Raw genomic sequence first — 20,547 nt, forward strand, 5'->3', positions numbered from 1 at the left:
GGTGTGGCAGGCAGAATTCTGAGACGTTCCCCAACATTCGTGTGTGTGTGTGTGTGTGTGTGTGTGTGTGCGTGTGTGTGTATCCTCTATAATGTCCTCTCCTTGAGCACAGGCAGGACCTGTGAATATAATGGGATACTACTTCTGTGGTTAAGATTACTTTATAAGAGGGGTGCCTGGGTGGCTCAGTGGGTTAAAGCCTCTGCCTTCGGCTCAGGTCATGGTCCCAGTGTCCTGGGATCGAGCCCCACGTGGGGCTCTCTGCTCAGCAGGGAATCTGCCTCCTCCTCTCTCTCTCTGCCTGCCTCTCTGCCTACTTGTGATCTCTATCTGTCAAATAAATAAATAAAATCTTAAAAAATAAAAAAAGATTACTTTATAAGAAAAATGTAATGGGATAGTCGCTCCCGTGATTACAATTATATAATAAGAGAATGCAACACAGCACACCGGGGAAAGAGAGTCTCCTGCTGGCTGTGAGGAAGTGAGCTGCCATGTTGTGAGGGGGCCACATGGCAAGGATCTGTGGCAGCCTGCTGACAGTGATCCCTGGCTGGCAGCCAGAAAGGAAAAGTCCCACAACTGAAAGGAACTGAATTCTTCCAGGAACCTAAATGAGCTTGGAAGAGGACCCCGAACTGCAGACAAGAATGCAGCCCTTCTGACACCTGTTATACTTTAAACATTGTTATGAGCTGAGCAGAGAAGCTTTGGCTTCTGCTCTTCCCCCCTTGCTCGTGCTCTCAATCTCTCTCTCTCATTCTCAAATTTAAAAAAAAAAAAAAAGACCCAAGCAGAGAAGCCAGTTATGCTGAACCCAGATTCACAGAATGTGAGGTAACACATAGGTATTTTCAGCTGCTAAATTTGTGGTCATTTGTTATGCAGCAAGAAAGCTAAGTGGAGAAGGTATTTATGGTTGGGAATGTCCCTCTGAGGTTCCTGAAATCATACTTCATATACAGCTGCACTCATTTTAGGTGCATTTTACAGAACTGTCGATCTTCTGCAACTACTATACCAAACTCCACAAATGAGATCTTTAGATACACTGGCCAGAGTCTAATTAAGTTTTACATTTCTTAACAAGAAAAAAATTAAAACTGCCACCCTACTTTTGGGAATTCAGCAGTGCTGCTCTGATTTCAAATGTATCTGATAATTATAAGTTGGTTCATTTTCATGCAAATCTGGATATAACTTTAGGCTATAACACGTCCCTTAAAACATTACGACATTCAGTAAAAAAGCTGATATAATTATAGTCCTAAAATTTCCAATCTGGAAGAACCTTTGGAGGTATTTAGTATCACTCTAACCTGAGGGTCAGAGAAGTTGTGACTTGCCCATGGTGTCAAGAAAACTAATGACACGTGAAGGTGACAGAGTTGTATCATTCTCCCCCTCACTAGGCTTTTATTAGGGCATTTCACCATCCTTGCCAGGATCTGAGCAGGTCTAGAATTAATTCACTTGTTTAGTCAACATCAGATAAACATCTACTGTATATAAAGAATTGTTCTGTGATCAGAGTCGGACACAAAAGACGAGGACATGAACCATGTTTTCCACAAGAGTTCATGGTGTAGTGAAAACCCCCTCCTTGAATGCTGAGGATACTATAGAGATATTAACAGGGGTTAGATATTCCCAGGAAGAGTGAATGTAAATAAGGATAATGCCTTCTGAAAGCAATGATCTCAAGAATTTTTGGATGATTCATGAAACTTAGGAGAGGCCTGAAGCTCCAATCCTCCTTTTTAATAAGTACAAACAACTTGTAATTTCTAAACTAATATGAATCTCAAAAATGACTGAAAAAAAGCAGTAGGTACTACTTCCTAAGAAAACAAAAGTAAGCCCCACTAGGTCCTAGGGTAATCTTTTTACTTTTGTTTAATAACTTTTTGCTAAGTTCTCACATTGGGATAGCTTGTTTCCAGTCTATAAGCTTCTTAAGAAGATAAGGGGGCAAAGGAAAGACAGTATCTAGGGACTGAAAACCAGAACAGGCATCTGGGTATAGTTATACTTTCCATCTGGTATATTAGTATAGTATTCTCTCATTAATTATCACAATAACCCTGAAGCAATATTCTATTATCACCATTCTACAGATCGGGAAACTGAGGCTTTGAGAACTTACGTGATCTGCTCAAGGCCACAAAGCTATTGAGTAGCAGGGACTTGAACTCAGATTTGAGTTTGAAACCAAAATTTATACTTACAAATTTCATACATATAGTTAACTCTGAATAGATGCTAGATGTTAGGACAGGATCTCAAAGTGTAACAAAACATTGCCACGCCAATGAGTAGAGGTGGTGAAGAACATCTTGATTATTAGAATCTGAGAGGTCCACATCTGTATACCCTATGTTTCAACTGAGAAATGGACCATTTAGTATATACACATCTTTTTCTGTTCTGTGGTATCCTTTAAAGGGATACCAACTTTTCTTGTTATGTGACCTTTTTAAGTGACTTCAGGCTTCTGTGTATTGGTTTCTTTACAGAGAGTAATACGAATAGAAAGGTGAAGAACATGGATGTGCCTACCAAGACGTTCCTATGTGGGATAAGAAGCTAGATTAGGTAACTCCAAGTCTATGTCACTATAAGGTGTTCACTACAGATGTCAGAATATGTCTGCAGAACTTGGTCCTGAACAGAAGAGACAACTGCATGGGGAAAATGTCATGCCATAGTTCATATTCAAGAGAAGGGCACTAAATCCAAAACACCACAGTTTACTAAAAGGCCTTTATCCTCACCCTAAGGAAGGTCTACTCTTAGCCAAAGGGAACTGGAAAGAAATAGCCTAGAGCCTATCATTCTTAAGCTACTGAAAAGGATGATTCAAAATGGTGAACCTTCATTGCCTTCAGGATTGTGTTTCAGCAAATATTTCCAAATTCCAGCGGCATTTTGGTAACTACTGAGAGGCAACATAATGGTGTGGTAAGAATACACAGACTTTGGGATTAGAGAGGCTTGAGGCTGAATCCTGGCTCTACCTGCTTAGCTGGGTAACTGTGAGGAAGCTTCTTTATTTTATATTTCCTTGTCCACAAAGTGGGGGATAATACCAACTACTTTTCAGGTTTCAAGGATTAAGAGAGATAATGTCCATAAAGCACTTAAGAGTTATGCTTGGCATACAGAAGTTGCTATGAAATGATAGTCGCTGTTAGTGTTCCAGATGTGTGATGGCCTCACAGTCCTCCAAATGACAGTGCTATGGGATTCTTACCGCTCAGGAGAAGGTGGCAGATACAAGCAGTTTTTTGTGTGTTAGAATTTACTCCATTACTAATTTCTAACTTCCCCAACAACCCAGTAGGGACCTAAATACCAAAAGACTAAGACCCCTTTACTCATTCAAAATAAGAGACTCAAAGAATTTCAAAGCCACAAAGATTCTTAAAGATCATCTATGCCATTCAGGTCACTTCAGAAATAAAGGCAACACAGACCATCTGATATGACTGATACTTTAGAAAAAATACCTGGGGTTGTAACAAGAGCGTCCTGTAGGATTTATGCCACAGGCCTTACTAGTTATTCTCTTGGCTTGTCAGACAAGAAGGTAAAGTGCGCATATAGAATGACTATAAAAAATTAAGGACAACCATCTCATAAATGATGCTTTTCAATCTAAGCAGGCTTAAGGGGGGCATGAGTATTTAAGGCCATAGGCTATATTTGTGTGATTATTTTCTTGTCTTACCATTCAAATGACACAGGGAACACTACTGGACCTACAAGTTTACCAAATCCGTACTATCCTGAGGCGCTTTAAAACAGGGCCTCACCATACCTGGGAATCTTTTATTCTCTTTATTTTTATTTTTTTTAAAAGACTTTATTTATTTATTTGACAGAGAGAGATCACAAGTAGATAGAGAGGCAGGCAGAGAGAGAGAGAGGGAAGCAGGCTCCCTGCTGAGCAGAGAGCCCGATGCGGGACTCGATCCTAGGACCCGGAGATCATGACCCGAGCCGAAGGCAGTGGCTTAACCCACTGAGCCACCCAGGCGCCCCTATCTTTTATTCTCTTCATGAAAGTAAGACTATTCTAAGCTGGGGAGCCTGGGTGGCTCAGTTGTTAAGCGTCTGCCTTCAGCTCAGGTCACGATCCCAGGGTCCTGGGATGGAGCCCTGCATCTGGCTCCCTGCACACCGGGAAGCCCACTTTTCCCTCTTTCACTCCCCCTGCTTGTGTTCCCTCTCTTGCTGTGTCTCCCTCTGTCAAATAAATAAATAAAAATCTTAAAAAAAAAAAAAAAGAATATTCTAAGTTATACAAACCATAGCTCATTCTAGAGCTCCAACTCAACTTTTAACTTTTCCATCATAGGATGCCATCGGGGAGGAAGTCATGTTGTTTTCCATTACCTTCATCAGACCAGATAAATCATTTAGACAGCACTTGAGAGGTTATATATCTAAGTTTATGCCCTGTATGTGTACGAATAAGCAAGAGAACCAATTCCTCTTAATAGCTAAACAAGAGACGACCTATAGGGGAAACACATACTATTTCACCGAGGAAGGTTCTTTCTTCAAATGGTCAGAATTCACCAAGGACATTTCACATTTGCCTGGGAGTTTGTTATTCTCACATGGGCCATGGAGGAACTAAAGAAAGCGCCTTAATGAACTTTGTTATTTTTACTCTGGAGGGATTGGATCATGCTGTCGTGTGGTAAATTTGTAGCTGCCACCTGCCTGGGTTCTCAAACTGTTCATTAGCTCCATAAGTTGTTAAAAGACATTTTGGGGCAAATCAAGTTTGAGAACTATAATGGCTCTCTTGGAGATTAATAACGCACTTTAGCATATTAAAAAGTTGGCAGGAGTAGAGCTGCAGGAAGAAATTCTGTATAACCTGGCAATTTCCAAACTGACTTGGACCATGGAACATTTTTTTTTTTTTAAACCCACAGAACCATTAACATATTGCAGTAAATAGTGTTCTTCACAATGCTGTTGGGGAAATTCTGAGCTAAATTATGTCTAAAGACAGGTTTGCGAGTTCTAAAATAGCCAAGGAAGAGACAGTGCCAAGGCCTCTAAAAGGTGCCAATTTCTGAAGGTCCTAACCTTTTGGGGAAAAAGGAAGACAGCCAAGACTGAGAGCAGAAGGCAGACAGAAGTACTCTGATTCTATCCCCATCCCACTCTTTCCCCACCCCTAGTATGGCGCAGAGGCTCCACTTTTAATCTCTGCCACATCAAACTGGAACAGCATGTATGCTCCTCTTTCTCCCCTGTTAGATTGCGAGCTTCTGAGGGTAGAACCCAGCACAGTACCCATGCTGCTGGCTGAACAAATGGACGATCCACCCTAAATCTGGTTTACATCATCAACTTCATAATGAAAGCGGCTGACGTTTACTAAACGTTGCTGAATGATAGGCACAAGGTTAATACCCTATGAGATAGGGATCATGATCCTGATTTTAAAAACATGGAGACTAAATTCAGAAATGGCCCAAAGCAAGTCAGCTGGTAAATAAGAGCCAAGCTTAAAACCCAGACAACAGGGGCGCCTGGCTCAGTGGGTTAAGCCTCTGCCTTCGGCTCAGTTCATGATCCTAGGGTCCTGGGATAGAGCCCCGCATCAGGCTGTCAGCAGGGAGCCTGCTTCCTCCGCCTTCTGCCTGCCTCTCTGCCTACTTGTGATCTCTCTCCCTGTCAAATAAATAAATAAAATCTTATAAAAAAAAAAACTAACCCAGACAACAGGACTTAGGAACCTGTGTTCTTAACTACTACACCTCCCCCCTCCCTTCCAAGTTCCATCTTAGCAGTAAAATCCCAGGATTCTGCAGAGGGAGAATTCGGGTAGATCTCAACCCCGTGGAAAAATCACCAGTAGGGCTGTCGGGAGTAGGAAGGTTTGAAAGCAAAGGGGAAAGTGCAAGGAGAGGCTGCAGAGGACAGGCACAACCGGCAGAGTAAGGGAATGTGGCGAGGATAGCTGAACACACGCCAGCCTTTCCAGGCACGTGCTAGTGTGTGAACAGTTCACAGTATTGATATCACCCCTTTAAGCATGCAAACAGGTGACATAATGTCAAGTCTAAAAGATAGGGATCACAGAAGAACGTGGTGAATTAATGGCATGAGTCTGTTCTCTGGGTCTACTGGGAAAGGTGAGGGTTTATTGGCTTGAGATCCAATGTTTTATTCAATCCATCAAAATGTTTATTCACTTATTCATTTGTTGGTCAAGTATTTATAAAGTGTCTACTGTATCCCGAGGATTGTCCAGGCGTGGGGAATATATCCATGAATAAGATAAATAAGCATGCTAGTACGCAGAGTCGGAATAAATACATGAGAAAATATCGGGTAGTGACAAATGTTATGACACACAGGGTGACGGGGTTACTTTAGGATGGAAAGGTCTTTCTGAGGAAGTGATTTATATGTGACCCGGATTCCAGGGGCCCAAATACACCGACCTCATGGGAAAGAGAACTTGAGGTGAAGGCACAGCTAGAACAAAGGCCTTCAGGTGGGAATGAACTTGGTACGTTTAGAATAGAAACACAGAAAGTGTGGGGTGGAGTGAACTGGGAAGGAAGTGTTATTTGATAAACTCAGAGTATACAGGGCCATGACATATGGAACTCCATAAGGCAGTGTAGAGAGACTATGGCTTTAGCAGGGGAGATGCAGAAAGGGAGTCAGATGCAGGGTGTATTTTGGAAGTAGAGAGAAGGATTTACTGAAGAAATGAATATGGGAGTGAGAGAGCAAGAAATCAAGGCTAATGCCTACTTTTTTTTGAGCTCCTGGATAGGTAGTAGATAACTCAGTAAGTTACTGAGGGCCTACTACATACGAAATATTGTTGTTAGTGGTCTCTGCTCTGCCCGATTAGCCACATTTGTGGAAATTAAAGCCCTTGTCCATAATTTATGATAGGAATTGATGACAATGATGAAGACAGAGGATTTTAGGTTAATGTATCTTTTTAAAAAATTGTAAGAATATAGACAATATAGTTAGTTTTTTATAATTTATATTGAGTAGTTAGGGAAGGCCTCTCTGAGGAAGCGGCCCTTGAAGTTGAGTCTTGAAAGATAAATAGAAGTTACCCAGGTAAGTAGCATAATTAGGTTTCTAGAAAAATTTAAGCTTTTAAACAGACAATACATGTATTCTCAAAGTAATTTAAATTCGCTCTCCCCCCTGCTTCCCATTTTAGTCTTACTTGGTGGACTACTTATGGGTGATATTTAGTTCTTGGTTGCTATGGTGGGTTGAATGGTGGCCCCCTAAGAGCTATGTCTACATCTTAACCCCTAGAACTTGTGAATGTGGCTATGTTTGGAAGAAGGGTCTTTGCAGATGTAATTAAATTGAGATGAGATCTGGGCTAAGGATTACCCAGCCAGACCCTAAATCCAATGATAAGTGTCCTTTTAAGAGATACACAGAAGAAAGACATGGGGAGAAGAAGGCGAAGGCCACGTAAAGACAGAAGCAATGATAGGAGTTCTGCAGCCATGAGCCAACGAGTGACTAGAGCCCCAAGAAGCTGGAAGAGGCAAGGAAGGATTTTTCCCCCAGAGCCTTCAGAGGGAGCATGGGCCTGCCAATATCTTGATTTCAGATTTGTGGTCTTCGGAACTATGAGAGAATAAATTCCTGTTTTTTTTTTTTTTTTAAATCACGATGTTGGTGGTAATTTGTTATGGCAGCCCCAGGAAATGAATATACTTGGATTCTCCCTGCTACTTAGTATGAATCTAGGCCAGCTTCCCCTAGATGTCTATCGTTTTATACCCAGGGAATCCAAAGTTACACAGATAAAACAAACCAAGAAGTCAAAACAAATGCTAAATATCATATATCTTAAAGCCAAATATGTATTTGGATATCAGATATGACTATAGAATTTTTAACATTGCCTCTATTAGCAAAGATAATGAGGCATGGATTATATGGAGACGAAACATCCCAGGAAATGGCCTGAAGTCATTTGAAAGAATCACTGTCTTTTTTTTTTTAAACCACTAGGTTGCACTTTTCCTCTGCCACTACTACCCCGAATCATTCTATTTTATACACCCTGTAATTTTAACACAGACAGTGATTCATCCAGGATAATTGTGCTTTACAGCAATGTCTTTAGTTGAGTTTTTAAAAAAGGTATGCAAATATAAAGAGGAACTTATTAATCTTATTTTTACAATAAATGACGACCTCCTATCTTTGGATTTTTTATCTTATATTTTTGGATTTTCAGATGCTGTCAAATCCGTTTTGTGAAACGGAGCAATAGAACCAAAGCTATTCTGGAGAAATAACCCTGTGGTATTACACATACATATATAACCTCTATGATACCATTTGTTTTTTTCAAGGGATTCTACAAAGGTCAGAGGAGGTATTCTTTTACATAAAGAAACAAGCAAACAAGCAACTGTTCTTTAAAAAACCTATGTCAATTAAGAAAATGAAGTAAAAGGCATCCAGTTTGGAATGGAAGAAGTAAAATATTTTCTATTTGCAGGTGGCATCATCTTGTATTAGGAAATCTTAAGGAATCTATCGAAAAGTGCTAAATAAGCAAGACTGTGTTTATAAAAGCTATCAGAGCTTCGGAGAGATTTAAAACTTATACATTACAGTACCCAACAGTGAAATAAAGACACTGTCAGATCAACCAAAATCTAAGAGACTTCATTGCTAGCAGGTCTGTACCATAAGGAATAACAAAAGTTCTTCAGACCAATGAGAAATGATACCAGATAAAAGTTTAGGGGTGCCTGGGTGGCTCAGTGGGTTGAAGCCTCTGCCTTCAGCTTGGATCATGATCCCAGGGTCCTGGGATGGAGCCCCGCATCGGGCTCTCGGCTCAGCAGGGAGCCTGCTTCCTCCTCTCACTCTGCCGGCCTCTCTGCCTACTTGTGATGTCTGTCAAATAAATAAGTAAATAAATCTTAAAAAAAAAAAAAAGTTTAGAGATTCAGGAATAAATGAAAAGCACTCAAAATGGTAAATACAAGTAAATGGTAAATGTGGGTAAGTATAAAAGATTATTTTTTTTCCTCTTTATTTCTTAAAAAACTGTTGGAAGCAAGAATCCTAATATTGTACTGTAGGGATTATAACATACACAGAAGAAACACAAATGACAACTATAGCATAAAACACAGGGTGATGATAAATGGAACTATTTGACTGCAAGGTTCTTACACTTCACTGGAAGTGGCACACTATTAACTTTAAGTGAACTGTGAAATGTTATAATTTCTAGAGAAACCATTAAGATATGAAATGCAAAGAGATATACCTAACAGGCCACCAGATCCAACTATATGTCTGGAAGAGATACACTTATCTAAAGACACATAAAGAACATAAAAAAATAGAAAAAGACAGACAATGCAAATAACAACCATAAAAAAAGCTGGAGTAATTACACCACTATCAGATAAAATAGATTTTTTAGAAAGGTATATTACTAAAGATAAAGGGGGAACATTTCATAATGATAAAAGGGTCAATTCATAAGAAAAGCAAAATAATCCTAACCAATAACTTTATATTCTCTTAACACCAGAGCTCAACATTCATGAAGCAAATAAGTAAATTTATAGCTTCAAAAGCTTAACTTGGAAAAGGTTGGAAAAGGTAGGTAAAGGGCGCCTAAGGGTGCCTGGGTGGCTCAGTCTGTCTGCCTGGAATCAAGCCCCGCATCAGGCTCCCTGCTTAGCAGGGAGTCTGCTTCACCCTCTCCTTCTCCCTCCCTCCCACCCCCACTTGTGTTCTTTCTCTCTTAAATAAATAAATAAAATCTTTAAAAAAAGAAAAAGTAGATAAAGTTCCATCAAAAGCTAGAAAAAGAAAAGCAAAATAATGTATACTGCAAAGTCAAAAATTGGGTCTTTGAAAAATTTAACAAAATTGCCAAACCCCTAGATAGACTAAGAAAGAAAAAAGAAAAAAAAAAAGATAGAAGCTGTAATTCACGAAGGTTAGGGGAAAAAGGTGATTTCAGATTCTAGATGGTAAAAGGATAATAATGGAATATTATGAGCAACTTTTTGTCAATAGATTCAATAATTTAGGTGAAATGTGAAAATTTCTAAAAAAACCCACAACGTATCAAAATTCACACAAGATAAAAACACAAACTCTGAATACCTATGTATTTATCAAAGAAATTAAGTTACCAAAACCTTCTCACAAAGAAAACGGCAGGCCCAGATAGTTTCACTGGTAAATTCTATCAAAATATTCAGAAAGAAAGAACAGTAATCTTTCACAAACTTTCTGAAAATAAAGAAGAAAAATTTCCCTGATTCATTTTTTTTTTAAATTTTATTTATTTATTTGACAGACAGAGATTGCAAGTAGGCAGAGAGGCAGGCAGAGAGAGAGGAGGAAGCAGGCTCCTCGTGGAGCAGAGAGCCCGATGCGGGGCTCGATACCAGGACCCTGGGATCATGACCTGAGCCGAAGGCAGAGGCTTTAACCCTCTGAGCCACCCAGGCGCCCCTCCCTGATTCATTTTATGAGAACAGTACAAAACCTGAAAAGATATTACAAAAAATAAAATTACAGACCAATATCCCTTAATATTTAATAAAATGTTAGCAAATCAAATCTCACAATATATAAAAGCCCAATAATACATTATTACAAAGCTGGGTTTATTTCAGGACAATAAGGGATAATCATATCCCTTATGGTAATCTATCATATTAACAAAATAAAGGAGAAAAGTCAAATAATCATTTATATATATACACAGGGAAAGTATTTGACAAAACTCAATAGCCACTGATGATAAAAACCTTTTTTAAAATTAGGAAGGGAAAGGAATTTCCTTAATTTGATAATGGGCATCCGCAGTCTAATATCTAACTCAACGATGAAATACTGAATGCTTTTCCCCTAAAATCTAGAAGGAGTCAAGGATCAAGGATGCCTTCTCTTACTACTTGTATTCAACATCATGTTGGTGGTTGAAGCAAGTGCAACAAGGCAAGAAAAAAAGGCATAAATCTCAAAAAAGAAGTGAAACTATCTGTTTGCAGGTGACAACTGCCTATATAGAGAAACGTAATGGATCTATGAAACAACTAGAACAGTGAGTGAATTTAGCAAGATCGCAGAGTACAAGATCAATATACAAAAACCAATTGTATTTTAGTAATGGTAGCAAATAATTGGAAAATGAAACAAAACTCCATTTATAATAGTATCAAAACCATAACATGCTTAAGCATCAATTTCTAAAAACATGTGCAAGACCTGTCTACTTAATACTACAAAACCACTGCTGAGAAAAATCTAAGAAGATCTAAAAAAATGGAGAGATGATATTATAATATGCTCATGAATCGGAAGACTCAATATCACTAATACGTCAATTCTCTCCAAATTAATATATAGTCAATGTTATTGTAATCACATTCCCACCTCTTTTTCTTTTTTTTTTTTAAGATTTTATTAGAAAGAGAGTGAGAGAGAGAGAGAGAGAGAGAGAGCCCGTACACGAGTTGCGGGGAGGGACAGAAAGAGAGAGAGAGAGAAGTAGACTCCCAACTGAGCAAGAAGTTCGACATAGGGCTTGATCCCAGGACCTCAAGATCATGGCCTGACTTGAAGGCAGATGCTTAACTGACTGAGCCACCCAGGCGCCCCAATCCCACCTCTTTTTTACATAGGAAGCGACAAGCTGATTCTAAAATTTAAGTGGAAATACAAAGGACCTAAAATATCTACAGCAATCTTGAAAAAGGAGAAGGAAGTTGAGAGATTAATAATACCTGACACTTCAAGACTTCCTATAAAGCTACAGTAATCAGACTGAGCATGGGTAGAGACATTATAGAGAAGTGTAACAGAACAGAGAGCTCATAAACAGACCTACACTTAAAAGGTAATTTGATTTCTGATAAAGGTGCCAAAGCAAAACAAGGGAGGGCTTTTTCAGCAAATGGTGCTGGTTCAACTGGGTATCTATGTGGAACACTCTCCTTCACACCATCTACAGAGATTAATTTGAGTGGATCATATAAGACTTGTAAGCGCTGAAGCGCTAAAGCTTGTAGGAGAAAATACAGGAGACTATCTGCACAGTTTGGGGGTAGACAAAGGTTTTTTTTTTTTTTAAAGATTTTATTTATTTATTTGACAGACAGGGATCACAAGTAGGCAGAGAGGCAGTCAGAGAGAGAGGAAGGGAAGCAGGCTCCCCGCTGAGCAGAGAGCCCGATGTGGGGCTCGATCCCAGGACCCTGGGACCATGACCTGAGCCGAAGGCAGAGGCTTTAACCCACTGAGCCACCCAGGTGCCCTAGACAAAGGTTTTATTAGGAGCAGAAAGTAATGATTAAAAAATAAAAATTCAATAAATTAGACTTCAGACAAAAACTTCTGCAAATGAGGCACCTGGGTGGCTCAGTGGGTTAAACCTCTGCCTTCGGCTCAGGTCATGATTCCAAGGCAGGGAGCCTGCTTATCCCTCTCTCTCTGCCTGCCTCTTTGCCTATTTGTGATCTCTGTCAAATAAATTAAAAAAAAAAAAAAAAAAAAAAAACCAACTTCTGCAAATGAAAAAGAGACCTTTAAGAAAGTGAATAGGCGGGGCACCTGGGTGGCTCAGTGGGTTAAGCCTCTGCTTTCAGCTCAGGTCATGATCTCAGGGTCCTGGGATCGAGCCCCACATCAGACTCTCTGCTCAGCAGGGGGCCTGCTTACTGCCCCCTCTCTCTGCCTACTTGTGATCTCTGTCAAATAAATAAAATCTTAAAAAAAGAAAGTGAATAGGCAAGTCACAGTCTAGAAAAATATTCATAATACATGTAACTGATAAAGCACTACTATCCTAATATGTATCAAGAACTTCAATAGGGGCACATGGGTGGCTCAGTGGGTTAAGCCTCTGCCTTCAGGTCATGATCTCAGTGTCCTGGGATTGAGCCCCGCATCGGGCTCAGCAGGGAGCCTGCTCCCCGCCCCCACCGCCTGCCTCTCTCCCTACTTGTGATCCTTCTCTCTCCGTCAAATAAATAAATAAATCTTAAAAAAAAAAAAAAGAATTTCAATAAGTGAATCATAAGACAAGCAACTAATAAAAATGGCAAAAGATTTCAATAGACACATCACCAAAGATATCTGAATGATAAGAACACAGAAGAGCTGCTCAATAGTAGAAGTCATCAAGAAAATACAAAAGAAAAACAAAATGAGATGTCTTTCTCTACACTCCAGAATACTGCCAACCTGTGGACAAGAATGTGGAACAACACGAACTGTTGTCACTGCTGGTGGGAATATAAAAACACCGTGCAAAAGGGAATGACAGTTTAAAAAAAAAAAACTAAGTACCTTCCCCTGGACCCAGCGATTCATTCGTAGGGATTTATCTGAGAGAAATGGCAAGACATGTCCTGAAAAAGACTAACACAAGGATACTCAGCTTTATTCAAGATAGCCAGTAACTGGGAACAGGTAAGGTAACCAATGGAAGAATGGACAGATTGTGGAGCAGTACTCCCAACAAATTACCACTCAAAAAAGGGACAAACTACTCTGCCCATGACAATATGGATGGATCTCAAAAACACGCTGAGAGAAACTTTACAAGATTATACATCGGATAATTCCATTTGTAAGAAGCTCTAGAACAAACAAAATTAATCTATGGTAGAAAAATACACAGATTAAGGTTGTCTCCATGCATGGGGGCAGAAAAAGACTATGAAGGGGCACAAAGGAACTTTAAACAAAATACTGGACTTCAGTTAGTATTCATGCTGAAGTATTTAGACATGCCGATGTCTACAACTTACTTTGAGTACATCAAAGAATAAGACTGATAGAGGGATGAATACATACACAAAGATACTATCTAGGAAATACAGAAAAATGTTAACTGAAGTGGATATATGGATGTTCCCTGAATAATTACTTCAACTGTTCTCAATGTTTTAACTTTTTCATAATAAAATGTTGGGGGAAAAATAATGTTTTCACTTCCTCAGCTCTCTGACATTGCCTGTACTAAGTCGCACTGAATTTATAGGAAGTAAGCCAGTTTGGGGGGGGGGGGGTGAGTAAGCTGTTCTGAGCCATGATTTTATCTAAAAAACAAAGCAAAAAACCGTGTTAAACCATGTGAACACAGGAAATAAACCAAACTACTGCTTCCCACCAAAGAATGAATTGAAATGCATACTGACTTTAGCTTCATATTAAATATGTCATGACTCTGGCTCCAATGAGAGAAGTCCCAGTTTCTAAAGATGGGCGTCTGCCTTGACCACAGCCTTTGACACAAGAAAATACATCTGCTAAGCTTGGACACTCAGGGTGAAATGCAAGGCTCAGGCAATGGCAACAAAAGGAAACAAATAAAAAATAATGTCAAGAGAAACTCCTATTACTGTTAAGGAAGGGTAGTCACTTAACAGATTACAGATTCAATGTGTGTACCCTCAAGAAAACATTTTTGGGTTTCATTACCTTTATCAAGAGATGCCCCAGCCATATGGTAAAAGCTTAGTGCAGTGTCCACATCATTAATGTTCTTTAGGAAAGTAAAGAAGTTCTCCACTTCCTGAAATGTCAGACCCTGAAAGGAGAAAGACAGCAAGATCAGGCAGGAACCTTTAACAAAAAGCAGCTCAAAATGCAAAGAAGTAGGCAGTTATTCATGTCTGTAAGTCAGAAATTTATGCTATGTTTGGAACAGAAACTGCATAAATTCATCAAGAAATGCCTAATTTGTATACAACAAGGGAACACAACTCTAGCATTTTACCCTGAGAAAGGCAAGCTGGCTAACTGCTTTCCCCTCCCATGTAAAATCTGACATGAAGCTGTTTACAGGGATGGCTGGATATCTTTAATGAAAATATTTCTCTTCTTTTTTTTTTTCTTTAAAGATTTTATTTATTTATTTGACAGAGAGATCACAAGTAGGCAGAGAGGCAGGCAGAGAGAGAGGAGGAAGCAGGCTCCCTGCTGAGCAGAGAGCCCGATGCGGGGCTCGATCCCAGGACTCTGAGATCATGACCTGAGCCGAAGGCAGCGGCTTAACCCACTGAGCCACCCAGGCGCCCCTAATGAAAATATTTCTAAATGTGCCTTCCAATTAGTCACAGTATCTATTATGACATTTCCTAAATGAGCTTCAGCCTCTTGATCTATTTATTACACATTATACACCTTAACAAGTTGGACTGGAGTCAGGACTTCCATTTTAATAATCTACCTTTAGGCCAGCTAAGCTTTTTGAGGCTTAAGTGAATTAAAAAACACCAGAGTCAGTGATACACAGGCGAACGCTTTGACTTGGGAAGCTGTTCATTATGTCAATCTAAAAGCTACTAACGAAGCAATTTGCCACTTAACTTTAATTGGATAAAATTCTCTGAATGAAGAAGCTCTGTTCAAAAGCTTCTCCTAGGATTTGCTGATCTCCGATTTGACTTTCTCTGATGGCTCAAGAGAGAGTAGCTGTATAACGAGGGGCAAAGGAGTCTCCCTACAGGGTGAGGATTGCTCCTATTTGACTATTTCCCACTTCTCACACATCACGCTGAGATGGAAATGAATACAATTCCTAAGAGGTCAGTAACACTGGAGAGAAGCTGAGGTGAATGACTTTTAATGAAGCATCAGGTCCTTAACATTGCCCATGCTGACTGGGCTCTACTGAGCGCTGTCCCTCTTCCAATCTCCATTTCCCCAGACTAGAGAGCCCTGCAATCCACAAGGGGAACTTACAAATAAGGAAACTTCATTACTGACAGTATATAGTTCTTTTCTGGTACTCTCCAAACTGGGTCAACGGTCTCTTTCTCACTTAATCAATCAAATGAAGAGCTAAAATACTGTATGTGTGATTATGTCACACTATCTTTTATAATTTTCCCTAGAATAATAGGAGCTAAAAAACTTCTTATTGTGGACTATGATGACCATATAGGAAGCTGCATAAAATATAAATGTACAAGAAGCTGCTGTACAATGAACACCCAGAGAACCTCCACTGAAGTCAAGGAACAGACTATCACCAGCATCCCTGAAGCCTTTGGGTCTCCCCTCGAGATATCCCGTCTCAGTCATAAGCCCCTTTACTCAGTGTTAATCACTATTCTGACTTTTAGCGGATTCATCGCCTTCTTTGCCTTTTTAAAAAATTGTGCTACTATCGGGTGAGCCTGGGTGGCTCAGTTGGTTAAACATCTGCCTTCGGCTCAGGTTGTGATCCCGGGGTCCTGGGATGGGAGCCCTGTGGTGGGTTCCTTGCTTAGCAGGAAGCCTGCTTCTCCCTCTCCCCCTGCCTGCTGCTTCCCCTGCTTGTGTTCTCTCTCTCTGTCAAATAAATAAATAAATAAATAAAATATTAAAAAAAAAATAGTGTTACTATCTATTTATGCATCCTCAAACAGAAACAGTTCAATTATGCTTGTTTTGAACTTCGTAAATGGAATCACACGGTATGCATCCTATTATATATGGCTTCTCTCTTTAATATTTGTCTATGTTTTGTATTCTGCAGTTAACTCATTTTTATTGTTGTGTGAATATACCACATTTTTAAAATCCATTCTGTTTGGACTGTTACCAGTTTCTGGCAATTATGCACAGTGGTACATCTGTATTTATGCATTCAAACATTTATGGACTACCTACTATGTGCCAAGTTCCATAATTTTTGGCAGTGAACTGGAAGGCTTATAGTAAATAGTTTTTCCCTAACTTGAGGCCATTCTCCTTGGCCTTGACTTAGTGTATCCGGAGATAGGACTTATTCCTTATATGAATGCCTTAGTATGCTATCTAATGGAAACACTAGGCTAGCATCAACCTTGGAGAGGAGAATTCTCTTGGACCAGAACTACAGGCTCTATAATATCACCTGCCTGTGGATGGATACACTAATACCATCTTCTCTCCCCTCCATCAAAAGACATGCAGTGGTTGAAATGTGAGGGATTTCACATTTCATTTATACATTCACATGGATGAATGTATAAACAAAATAGAATATGATTCACCCTTTAAAAGGAAGGAAATTCTGACATAAGGTACAATATGGATGAACCTCGAAGACATTATGCCAGGTGAAACAAGCCAATTACAAAAGGTGACATACTATATGATTCCACTTATATGAGGTACCTAGATTATTTAAGTTTACAGAGACAGAAAGTAGAATGGTGGTTGCCAGGGCTGGGTGGGGGAGGGAGGAGGAATGGGGACTTTTTTTCTTTAAAGTAAGCTCTGTGCCCAACATGGGGCTTGAACTCATGACCCCAAGATCCATGCTCTATGGACTGAGCTAGCTAGGTGCCCCAGGAATTGTTGTTTAATGGGTACAGTACAATTTGGGAAGATGGATGGTGGTGATGCTTGTAAACAGTATGAATGTACTTAATGCCACCGAACTATACACTTAAAAATGGTTAAGATAAAATTCCTAAAACAAAGCACATGGTACAGGGAATGATACCTGCTCTGACATATAAGCTCTAATGTTTGCTAGTAAATTTATTGTGAAACATCAAATACAAGAGGCCACAGTACTCATGCTGAGAATTATTTAAGGACAGAGCAAAAAATCTGAATTGAACGGCTATTCATTTGATGACTTAGAAAAACAGTGGGATACAAATCACATTAATGCCATTATTAAATTGAAATACACAACATTTTACCTTTTATTATATAGATATAATAAAAAATATTTATTGAGCACTTCCTAACAACTCAGCACTATGCTAGGAACAGTGAGGGAAATAAAATTGCTTTGGACATGGGCCTTGGACATTTTATAGAGCTTACAATTTAGATAGGTGTCCTTAAAGAAAAGATGATGCCGGTCACAAAATTCTTATTCCTTTGTAACAACTTAGCAAAAAATCCAGAGGAGTTTATAGCAAGAAAGCTATCATAAGACTATAAGATGAGGTTTGTGGATGGAAAGTGAGAGAACGTGCTTTCTGCAAGTTGAGGTGTTCAGACTGGAAGGCATTAGCTCCACGCAGCCATTGGCAGGTGACCTGACCTGCAGAATAGAAGTCAAAAGGAAATAACCTTCCCTTAAGCATGGTATCAAGGGGAATGTCTTGATACACTATGGGGAAGTGGAAGAAAGAGGAGTTATTTTATCCTGTGACCAACTGTTCAACAAACTGGTTATCTAGCTACCTTAGGAAAGATGGACTTATAATAAAACTGGACTCTAGGTGATTAAAAAAATATATATACATAGTGTGGACAGTAGAAACACTTCTTTATGTTTATTAAAACATGAATTTAATTAACATTAAGAGTTTGTTAAACAAACAAATAAAACTGTCTTTTATTATTTAAAGGTTTTATTTATTTATTTGAGAGAGAGAGAGCATGAGCAGGGAGAGATGCAGAGGGAGAGCTAGAAGCAGACTCCACGTTGAGCAGGGAGCCCATAGGATGTAGGGCTCAATTCCAGGACCCCGGGATCATGACGTGGGCCAAGGCAGTTGCTTATTGACTTAGCCACCCAGGTGCTCCTAGAGTTGTCTTTCAAAACTAAAAGCAACTGATAGTGTTTGAAGGAAACATAAAAAAAAAAACTTCATAACCTTGAGTAAGACAAAGAGTTCTTAGATATGACACTAAAAGAAAAAAAAATGATAAATTAGACTTTATCAAAATTAAAACCTTTCGTGCTTCAAAATACTGAGAGAACAGGGGCACCTGGGGGGCTCAGTCAGTTAAGCTGCTTTCTCTTTTTGGCTCAGGTCATGATCTTGGGGTCCTAGCATCAAGTCCCAAATTGGGCTTCGTGCTCAGCATGGAGTCTGTTTCAGGATTCTCTCTCTCTCTCTCTGCCCCTCCCCTTGCTTGCTCTAAAATAAATAAAGAAATCTTTAAAAAATTACTGCAAGAACAGACAAAACACAGACTGGGAGAAATATTTTAAAATATTTAAAAATCATTTATCCGATAAAGGATTTGAATCCAGAACTACGCAAAGAACTCTTACAACTCAATAATGAGAAAAAAAATAATACAATTTTAAGAAGTATCTGAATAGATGTCTCACCAAATAAGATATTTTAATGGTTAATAAGTTCGTGAAACAATGCTCAGGATCATCAGTCATTAGGGAAATGCAAATACAAACCACAATGAGAAACCACTACATACCTATCAGAATGACTATAATAAAAAAGACAGACAATAACAAGTTTTAATAAAGATGTCGAGAAACTGGAACTCTCACACATTGTTGTGGAAATGTAGTACCCACACTGGAAATCAGTTTGGTGCTTTCATTAAAAAAAAAAAAAAAGTTAGGGTGCCTGGGTGGCTCAGTTGGTTAAGCATCTGCCTTCAGCTCAGGTCATGATCTCAGGGGTCCTGGGACAGAGCTCCACATGGAGCTCCTTGCTCAGTGGGGAGTCTGTGCTTCTCCCTCTCCCTCTGCTACTCCCCCTATTTGTGCTCTCTCTGTCAAATAAAGAAATAAAATCTTAAAAAAAATTTAAACTCATTTTTTCCATACAACCCGGCCATTCTACTCCTAGCAGTTTTCTCTCTTTTTTAAAAGATTTTTATTTATTTATTTATTTGACAGACAGAGATCACAAGTAGGCAGGGAGGCAGGCAGAGAGAGAGGAGGAAGCAGGCTCTCCTCGGAGCAGAGAGCCCAATGTGGGGCTCGATTCCAGGACTCTGGGATCATGACCCGAGCCGAAGGCAGAGGCTTTTACCCACTGAGCCACCCAGGCGCCCCTATTCCTAGCAGTTTTCTTAAGAGGAAGGAACGGTTAGGTCCACATAAAGATCTGTATGCAAATGTTCATAGCAATATAACCATACAGTGGAATTCTGTTTACTGTGTTCAGCAATAAAAACAGTAAGCTATGAATACAAGCAACAACACGGATAAACCTCAAAACAGGATGATAGAAGAAAGAAGCTAGACACAAAAGGCTACATTATTTTATGAATGCATTCCTATGAAATGTCCAGAAGAGACAGATCTGCAGAGACAGAAGAAAGATGCCTGGCTGTTTGGGGGCAGGGGTGGAAATGGGGACTGACTGCAAGCTAGCATGGGGACTTTCTGGGGTGATGCCAACATTCTGAAACAGGATGGCAGTGATGACTACATAACTCCGTAAATTTACCAAAAATCATTGAACTGTTCACTTAAAATCGGTGACTTTTATGGCCTAAATTATACCTCAATAAAGCTGTTAACAAAATAAAAAGCAGCTGGAGTAGAAAGAGGGATAAGGAAAATTCGGCTTCCTTTGGAGTCGTCCGTTAATGCCAGGGACCCAGTACTGACCGGCACGGGGGAAGGTGACACCTGATTACAGGGCAACACACTGTCACATATGATTTCCTTCCCTTATCTTTTAATCAGTCACAGGAAATCCATCTGCCAGGAATCAATCCCACTGCCTGAATTCCCTCTATGGCTCACCGAAAAGATAAAATAGCCCCCTTTCTTCTATATATGCTAAGCCTTGTACCAGTCTTATCACTTATCATCTGCTCCAT

At 39.6% G+C, this 20,547-nt stretch overlaps 1 protein-coding gene across 2 annotated transcripts in view; it reads right to left on the reverse strand.

The window, feature by feature from the left end:
- The window catches only part of LOC111144955 (mitochondrial calcium uptake 1), a 245,703-nt gene that overhangs the window by 16,669 nt on the left and 208,487 nt on the right, over positions 1 to 20,547 (reverse strand). For both annotated transcript variants that reach the window (XM_022499577.1, XM_022499576.1), the window contains one exon: positions 14,503 to 14,611. In XM_022499577.1, coding sequence (XP_022355285.1) covers positions 14,503 to 14,611 — 109 coding nt within the window. The remainder of the gene's footprint in view (positions 1 to 14,502; positions 14,612 to 20,547) is intronic.

Source organism: Enhydra lutris, unplaced genomic scaffold, assembly GCF_002288905.1.
Source record: "Enhydra lutris kenyoni isolate GAN:26980312 unplaced genomic scaffold, ASM228890v2 scaffoldscaffold12, whole genome shotgun sequence".
NCBI lineage: Eukaryota > Metazoa > Chordata > Mammalia > Carnivora > Mustelidae > Enhydra > Enhydra lutris.